This window comes from Parasteatoda tepidariorum, chromosome 4, assembly GCF_043381705.1.
Source record: "Parasteatoda tepidariorum isolate YZ-2023 chromosome 4, CAS_Ptep_4.0, whole genome shotgun sequence".
Classification (NCBI taxonomy): domain Eukaryota; kingdom Metazoa; phylum Arthropoda; class Arachnida; order Araneae; family Theridiidae; genus Parasteatoda; species Parasteatoda tepidariorum.
In genome coordinates this window covers 13848061-13857987 of record NC_092207.1, presented here as the reverse complement: position 1 = coordinate 13857987, position 9927 = coordinate 13848061, and the positions used below count along the sequence as shown (strand labels likewise).

Below are 9927 nucleotides of genomic sequence, written 5' to 3'. Positions count from 1 at the left end.
TAAATATATATATATATATATATATATATATATATATATACATGTGTGTGTGAAACAATAGAGAATAAAAATATCTTAAAAAGGGCGCCGATAGGAGGATTGCCATAGGCGCCATTTTCTCTAGATACGCCTCTGCTGCTGCCAACTTGCTTAATTGTTGTGAAGAGCATTTTTTAAGCTTACATTAGCTCGTAAAACTGTGCTCATAATAAATTCTGCTGCAACCTTTTAACACTTTGTACACAAGCACATTTTTTAGTATACTTGTAAATGCAGTATTCATTTGAAGGATTTGAATTTATTAAATAAAAGATTGATGTCATTGGCACATTAGAATATTGATAATAAAATAATATTAAAGTTCTTTTAACCCCTTAAGGGATTGCAGGGTTAAAACTTTCTCCCTTAATTTTAGCAATAATAAAAGCTACTGAAATCATCATAGTATTTATCTTTTAAACAATGAGGTATTTAATAAACCAGCTTTTTATTTCATTGGGGGAAAAAAGGAAATCTCTCCATTGGGGATATGCATACAATGGCTACAATTCTCTTGGCTTTGGGCGATTATAACTAAATTTCTTCATCTGTGTAGGCTATAAGTTATTTAAAAATCCATGTGTTTCAACCTGTTTGACTTTTTCACTAATTTACTGAAAAATAGCTTGTCTAAAAGCTTTTATTTCTTTGCATGTATGCAAATTATTTAAAAGTAAAAAAAGCATGTACGAGACTTGAGTAAACTGGTTACTGAGTAGTTAGTTAATAATAGTGTCAGTATAATGTTTTGTCACCCTTTTATATTTTTGTTTCGAAAATTTCTAATCTCACTAATTTTATTTTAGGAAGACAAGCAGAAAATTACAGATATTGAGGTATGATTTCTTTATATGTATATTTGTCTCTTAGATAAGATATGTCTATTTTTTCATGTAGTTTACATTTGTTTTAATTGATCTTGTGAAGTTTTCTGTATATTTTCAAACTAATTCTAGTATTTATTTATTATACTTTGCAATTTATTAAATTTCCTTGATAAAAAAAAAATGTTACCATGTTCACCAAAACTAACTTGCAATGGTTTGCATGTAAAATGCAAAACATTGATTAGTAATTTATCACATTATTACTAGTTTATAAAAATTACTTTTTATAATTGTAAGGATATATTTCCTCCGATTAGGGTTAAAAAAAAACAAAGTTAATTTATATTGTGTACAATTTAAATGTCTTAATTCTACAAACTTTGTTTTTAAAAGTTTTGCATGAAATTTGTAATAGGAAAAAATAATGTATTATGTATAAAAAATAAAAAAAAAATTGAATTATTTAACTAGAAACATAATTCATGTCATTTTATTGAACCAATCAATTATTAATTTTAAAATTTTGTAACTTTATAATTTCTTAATTGAGTAGTTAATAAAAAAAATGTTGGTAACAATTAACAAAGCGTCTGTTATTTAAAATATTTTCTTTGTGCACATAAGGATTTTTTTGTATGAACAGAAACCCAATATATTCCTCAATGTTCTTGCATTATTTAATTCTAATATTAATAATACTGTACTTAATTGAAATGACATTAGTTGCAATAGAAAAATAGGCTGTAAAAAAAGGCATTAAAAGAAACAGTTTAATAATCCAAAACATTTTCATGTGTAACAAGTGCAAAAGAGTTGAAACTTTCAGAAAATAAAGATTTCTCCATGGTTTATGTTGTTACATAATGGTTTGTGAATCATAATTATAATGGAATAATGGTTAGTCATAATGACTATTTGAATTTTGATTAAGTTGTGACTCTTAAATTTTTGGCTTCTTTTTTTGTCATGTAAATAATGTTCAATTTGTTAATAAAAACTACTTTCAAACCTGTGCAAAAAAAATTTTCTTGGTTTAACTTACTTAACTGTTTCATTGAACTTAATATTATCAATCCAATTTATAGTTTTTAAGCTTAGTGCTGTATCTAGTTAATGGTTTTTATTTACTCTTAATTATGTTAAATATAACACAAATAAATTTATATCTGATATCGTTTATTTGAAATCAAATGATTTTTTTTTTTTTTTTGTTAAACTAAAATAACTTTTACTTTCTAAAAACATTATGAAGTATAATTGTGGAGAAAAATGCAAGAAAAATTAATAAACACTGTTCTGGGAAAATATTAGGCACTGAAACTTTTCTGCACTGCTGCTTTGAAGTGGCTTGCTTATTATTTATGTACTTCAAAAAGTTAAAATCATTATTTATTGAAATATTTCTATTTTAGGAAAAGAATCATTGGCCTGTAAATGAAAATGAAGCTGGGTATGTAGATATTATGTGACCATAAAAAATCATATTAAAGCATTATTTTTTATGATTCTAGAATTGTATAAATTCAAGAGAGAATATTACATAATTAGGGGATTTAAATCTATATTGCTTCTAATTTTGATTTACCATGTATTATGTCAACTATTATTTAACTAATATTGATTATTTATTTTATACTGACATATTTTTTTAGAATTATTGTTTTTAATAATTGTATGATTTTTAGAATAATTAATATTTTTTCATCCCTAAACCATCAAATATATCTAATATTAATTATTAATATTATACATTTCAATGTCAAAGAAAGTTTTAAAAAAATTTATTATTTTTGCAATAATTTTATAAAAAATTTTCAGCACATAATGATAGGATTATTTTTCAAAAATTGATTTTTAAATAAAACTTTTATATGCATTAAAAATATATAATTTTCACTAACATATTAAGTTTTAATTGAAAAATTACAAAATGAAAGAATATGTAGTTTATAGTTGAAAGTACCTGTTTTTTTATATTCTTTTGATAAGTTAAAGAATACATTAATATTCTCTTTCTCTATATGTTGATACTGTTCTAAAAAACTATATCATTCCCCAAATGCCTATGATGCTCTAAGTTTTCTCCCACCTACTTTGGGAACCTATGATTTATATTATAGAATGATTTTAAAAATTTTTTTGTTTGTCATCATGTTTAAACCTTCGAAACAAAAAGTAAGAAATTAGGAAGCAATAACAAACGATCCTAAAAAAAACTTACATTAATGTTACTGTGTGGCTAATTATTTAACTTTTTGACTGCAAATTAAAAATTGTCCTTATTTGTGTTAAACAAATAAGCCTAGCTAATTTGAAATACTCTTACATTTTCGTCATAATATAGACAAGTGATAAAATTTTAATGTTTGCAACCTTTGAAGATCTTAGCATGTTATGGTATAGTAATATTCAGACTTCAAAATTAGGGAGTCCAGGTGTTGACATGTTATGGTAGCATCCAGACTTCAAAAATCTGTCAATAGTTGACGAATGTCTTTCTTTTTTTCTCTTATTTTTGAAAAATGTTAACTTATTATTTATAAAAGATTATATTTTTAACTGTTATTATTTTCTATTTTTATAGAGCATGGAAAAGCTGGGTTCTTCCAATTTCAGCTGCACTTCTTGCAACTTTACTTTATCGAATTTACTTTTCATACTTTGTTTGAGCAACTGAACTTGTGCTATCAGAGTTAAAAGGCTAAACTTGTACAGATTTGTTAAAAGTGTTGCATGCATTAAATTTTGCTTTTGTTCCATTAATATTCAATAAATGATGTGAAATGTTACTGTTTCTATGATTAATTATACATGACTTTGTATCCACATGCCTTCAATTTTTTTTACTTTCTAAAACTAGAAATGCTTCTAACGCAATCATATATTTGTTAACATTGACATTAAGAAATTCACATAAGTTTAAAACAATTATAAAACTTGTTTTACTTATAAAAAGCTTGTTTTTACTTAAAAATTATTAATATTTTTTATTCTTTTGAATAATGACTTATTTTCACAAGGAAACTTTTTAAAATAGTTTCAGATTTTTTTTATTTCTGTTGTTAATGACTTTATAAGTTAACATACATAAAAATAGATTTTTATTTTAAGTTATATTAAATGCATTCTTCCTTTTCTTTACTTCTCAATTTTAAAATATATATCTGAAATGCCATTAATCAAATCAAAGTAAACAAAAACTTAATGAATTAGAGTATAAGTAATTGTAAACTTAAAATGTTATCTTTATAAACTTGAAGAATCATCATTATGCTAATTATGGATTCTTTTGCACAAAATGGAGCTTGCTAAAATGTGGTTATAATTAATAAAGTGTATTGTTTCCTGTGCAGTGTTCCTGAAAATTTGCTCTTTATCTATGCTTTTAGAGTCCTATTGAACAATGAAAACAAAAAGTAGGCTTACTAGTTAATTGCAAATTAATATTTAGGCATAGGTAAAAATAAAAATGTTATTGAAATATGACATCGGAATTAAGGAAGGCTAGTATACTGAACCTCAAAATTTCTTCGATTCCAAAGGGAAAAAAAAAGAGAGAAACTCGCAAGTTTCAACCAGTGATCAAACAAGTTTTGATACTCTACACCTTGCCTTACTCACTAGTGATTTGACAAATTTTGATTATATTTTTTTCCCCTTCCTTAAATATTAATTTGCAATTGACAGTTTATACTTTTAGATCTTCATTTTTGAAAAGAATTTGAAAAATACATAATAAGAGCAATCTTAATGGAACAATTCTGATCCTGAAAACCTTGTACCATCAAACCAAACATTCAATTCAATTACTCCATGGTGAAGTTACGGTTTCTATTATTAATTTAAATAACTGATATATTTGCGTTTCTAATTCTGGTTGAAAGATGTAACCTTGTTTTTAACTAAGGGAACAATTTATACCTGTAATATGATATTTTATTATATTGTAAAATATTATGCCATCGGATAGTATATTCTTGATATTACCCGTTTCCTGTGGTGGTTGTGTATATCTTTAAAAAACACATGTTTTTTCCTCTTGTTAATGACTGTTGCAGCTGAGATTATTTTAAGCCTGTTAAAAAATATCTGTTTATTTTCATGTAGTATTTTTCTATCTTTTTATATATAATTAAGTACACAGTAATTTGACTGTATAATGGTGCTTTATGTAATCCAATTTAAATTTTTGTGTGCTGTTTTTATTTTATTTTTAAAAATTTTAGTACATTTTTTTAGGATTATATATTTATGAGACTTAAGGATTTATTCAATGTATGTTAAGACTAAAAACCAAAGCATTATATTTATTTCTCTTTGATGTGTTAACTATTTAGTTTATTTTTATTTAGATGTTTGCTTTTTACATAATAATTCAAACTTCCATACATTTTTTTGTTATATGTCATATATATTTCCATAGTATACTATTATATCCTTTGTACCGGCTGTATGTAAATAAATAAATAAAAAAAATCATGAAAATACAAAGTAGCATTTTTATTTTGTTACAATTACAGACAGTTAAAAAACTATATATGTACAGGTGGCAGTTTTGTTGATCTAGCAGTCATTGTATGATAAAACAAATGTAATTAACAGAGTGGTCGCATGTCCATCATATTTTTTGAACAATAATTAACAAACATGACTCCCTTCATCAAGAAATCTGTAACGGATGTCAGAGCTGGTATACATGGTGTTAGGCAACTCAATAAAATGTACCAGGCTGCGCAAAATCCAGCAACAATAAAGGCAACGAACACTAGAATAACAAGCCAAACTAAAAACCATATTATCCCTACTGCATTTCCTTTACCAGCTCCCATCTAAAAGTTAATGGAATTCTATTACTATATAGATACATAATGCAAACAAAAAAAGTATATATGCGCTTGTAATTTTATTAATCATAACAAAGACTTTCATTTATTAATATTATATAACAATCATTTATTAAGATATTTTTCTAAATTACACTTGTTACAGGGTACGTAGCGTTTTTTAAAAGCCCTTAAAGGTGCTTTTTTCCATGAGCGTTTTTAGAAAGTGCTTAATTTTCCCTTTTCCGAAATGTGATATTTTTTTTTTACCATCTTGATTTTTGCCACAAATTATGCAAAAAGACGTCTTATTCAACGTTTTCACAATTAATTCAATCCCTATCTATTTCAGTGTACCACCGGTCTGTAGTGCGTGAAAACACCATTTGCTTTACATGTTTGATGAAATACTTATGGATTCGCACTTGCGTATACTGAGCTGGATTCAGTGGTAAGGATTTTTGACTCTCATGTGCAACCCTGCTGCATTTTGCAACAGATTCTCAATTTCAGACTTCATTTTCCGCCCTCTGTAATAGAATCGAAAAATCTCTCGATTTTTTGCTGATTACGGGGACCAACTAAACATTGTCAATTTTTTTTCTCTATCAGCGATAGAAAATTTCATTTCTCTTGTTAATTTCATCGTTTGTGGCGCGTCTTCGTCACTGTAGATAAAATCATCAATTGTCAAAAACTTGCCAACCCTGTCTAATTATAATATTTTTCAAAGGGCTTAAAAATATTTTTTGAGTGCTTAGAAGGTGCTTATTTTTTGTTGAAAAATTTGGCTACTCACCCTGTGTTATCAAAGTTTTTATAAAAATTCGAATTATTTTTTAATAAATAGTAACCATTAAGGTATTTTTGATTGCATGTCATTTAAAAGTGTTTTCATAAATTTCAAAATTTTGTTATGAAACCTTTTACATAAAATATATTTTTAAAGCATTTGTTCTAAATGTTCTTGTCATCAAAATTAAAAAGTTTTTTTTTTTAATGCTTCCATTAATTTCCCTAAAAAATTAAGCTTTTAGTTTTGAAATTTTAAAAAAAAATGTCTATCGTCCCCCTGTGCTTTGGATGTATATTGCTTTAAATATTCTATTCATTTGTTTGTTTATTTTTTAATTATGAAGCACCAAAATTTAATATGATTATAAATCACACTACATATAAAGCTTTAATTTGTGGTACAAAGTAAGCAAAAAAAGAAAGAAAACTTTTTTTTTAATACTTAAGTAATTATATTGGTATGATCAAGATATCTTTATCAGCTATATATCTATATTTATAATTTTTATTACTCCCATCTGGTTTTGAAATAACTCTTTTATGACCATTTTTATTATTTTGCTTAAAATACATTTTATAAATGCTTTATATACAAATAAAATTATTTTAGGTTATGAAACAAAAGAAAAACTATTCAATCATAAATTTTACTATCAACAATTATTTTATCTAGCAATTGTTTATATGAACTTAAATTATTTCTGGTCAGTAATAACATTTTTAACAGTGACTAGTTTTTAAAACACGTAACAACTTTTTCAAGTATTGAACATTCTAAACGATTAAAAAAACTTTTGATAATATAATTATGTAAAACATTTATTTAAGTATGGTAAACTTAAGGTTTCATTTCTTTAAGGAAGAAAAAACTTACGAAGCAAATTTATCATAAAATCATTTTCTAAATCTTATAAAACATTTATAAATTCCAAATTTATTAAAAATGAAAGGCATATAGGATACATTTTCGTTCTAAAAGAGGCGACTAGCAGTCAATTTTTTGGTCGCATTCGTTATGTTTAGTCACTCCGTTAATTTTATCCTATTATGGGTGCCCTCAAAGGGAGTCAAGAAGGTGCACTTGCACCGCCTGGAATTCCAATAAATTAAAAATCATTGTTTGTTTTTTATATTTCAAGTAGAGCCGCGAAGACTTGGGAGATAGAGTGTTCGCCTTCCAATGATTTGAACCGGGTTCGAATCCCAGCGATGGCTGGTCGGTACGAATTTCGCATCCGGCTTGCACCGACCACAGTGCTGACGTGAATTATATTCAGTGGTTGACGGATCATAGGTTAGAGTCCGTAAGTATTTAAAGTGTGAAAAAGGGATTCTGGCAAACTGAGAGTAAGCTATGAAGTTACAAATTTCTAAAAAAAATTTTAAAACATCAAAATGCAAACAAATTGTTGGCAGAGAACTTCGCCTCAATGACATAACCCTAGGTTATAGTCTCATAAATAGTTTTCTTTTTGAAAATTATTTTTCAGTTCGTTTGAAACTTTATGGCTTACGCTAGGTCTGTCTGAACTCACTTTTTCTATAACTTAAATTTTAAATTATTTATGGAGGGTGAAGGAGAATTTGTGTGGAAATTTTTTTCTCTTGGTATAGTGTCTTCTCAAGGCATTGTGAACTGTTATTGTGAAGGACTGGTGTTTGATCTGCAGTGGCGGCTTGATGTCCACTTAGTTTCAAATCGATTAGTACCAGCTTGTCCGAGAAGTAAAAGCGGACTATGCGCAATGCCGTCCATATTGCCAAAATCATGGTTATGAAATCGTGGAGTCTTAATCACCATAACGCCCCAGGGCCACACCAGAATGTTGCGGAAATTATTTACTTATATTTAAAGCTGTTACAACCATTGTTTATTTTTTAACCATTAAAAGAAACTAAAGTGCAAAGGCTTATTTACTATATTGTCATTATTCTGAATTCTATTAACAGTTAAAATATACTGTTTGCCCATAAATTATTTTACCCCTTTTGTTTAATGACCCGCTTCTCAAAAACTAAGCACGTTTCTCTTCTGAACCAATCAAATTATTCCCCGTAAACGATTTCTTTCAGATTAACGAAATGAATTTCTCCCATTCATTTTAAAATATCGTCTGAAAAGTCAAGGTTATAAAAGCACCCACACACTCTTCAATTATCTTAACAGTTAAAGAACGTGTTCTAGAATGTAAACAGTAACTGATAAAACAGTAGGCGTAAAAACTAAATACATTGTTAAAATGCTAACTTAAATAAACGTATGATGGGCAAATAAAGACATACTTTATACGAACGTGAAATATTCTTCGTCCGAGTTTATTTTTAAAGCTAATTCAATGAAAGTAAAACATATTTCCTTTTTATAGGACGTAATAACCTTCTCTCTCTCTCTCTCTTTGGCAAAAGGCTAAAGCGTCGAGTAAAGTATCTCATTCGGGCAACATATGTTCATATATAATAATTTTCCAATATTTATTTTCAATATAATTCCAATAATAATTATGTAATAATTTCGACTGCATTATTTTCCAGTCTATTTTGCAGTGTTTCCTTACACTAAAAATTTTTTTAATTTCGGTAAATATTTTTTTTTTAATTTTTACTAATTAAATTGAAAAGTAAATGCATGTGTATTATGTTTGCGTTTTGCAATGACGATTTTTTTATTTATTTATTTATCTTTAAGTTACAGAAGGAATACAAACTAAACGAGAAAAACCTTACTTTAAAGTAGCCGAACCGTTATGCATTTAGAAACTATCTATGGGGAAGATCGGATTACGGGGGGAACGACTGGGGCTATAGTCCCAGTCTAACAAATTTTTTATGCCCCCAGATAAGAAATCTTTAAGTTTTTGAAATTAGAATTGATTTTTTTTTTTTAACTTTCTAAAAATTTATTGCATATTTTCAAGTGTTGTGTTTTACAATCTTCTTTTCGAATCGTTAAAAATGTATTTAATATTTTGAATGTAAAATTCGGAAAGAAAAATTATGTTTGGTCATGATATTTTTTTTTAATACCCCCAATCCAGCTTACTATTTTTATCTGTTATTTTCTTTCGTTTCAACCCACAATATGATTGATTTTTCTAATTAATTTTTAGTAACCATCTACAGAATATTTATATTCTTTTGGAGGACTTTAGTTCGCAAAAATTTAACAGGTTTGATTAAAAAAATTTTAAAAAAAATTCTAATTTGTCTTTTTTGGTTCTTAAAATTTGTATGTTTATAGTTCTTATTACTACTTAATATTTACAACTTTAGGCATGTTGTTTTCGCTGATACAAACATATGATTGTATTTTACTGTTTAATGTAATTAGTTTAAAAAAATGTAACTTTTCAGAGTTAATAACAATAAATAAGTTTAACTTGAATTCCATTTTTTTTTATTTAAAGTTTCAATATTTCTGAACACAGACGTAGCATCGGGGGGGG

General features: G+C 26.6%; 1 protein-coding gene across 1 annotated transcript in view; it reads left to right on the top strand.

The window, feature by feature from the left end:
- The window catches only part of LOC107451681 (Cytochrome b5), a 9018-nt gene extending 3661 nt beyond the window's left edge, over window positions 1-5357 (top strand). Inside the window, exons 4-6 of the mRNA XM_016067849.3 lie at window positions 846-875; window positions 2279-2316; window positions 3451-5357. Of these exons, the coding sequence (XP_015923335.1) occupies window positions 846-875; window positions 2279-2316; window positions 3451-3535 (153 nt within the window). The 3' untranslated portion in view covers window positions 3536-5357. The remainder of the gene's footprint in view (window positions 1-845; window positions 876-2278; window positions 2317-3450) is intronic.
- The last annotated feature ends 4570 nt before the right edge of the window (window positions 5358-9927 follow it).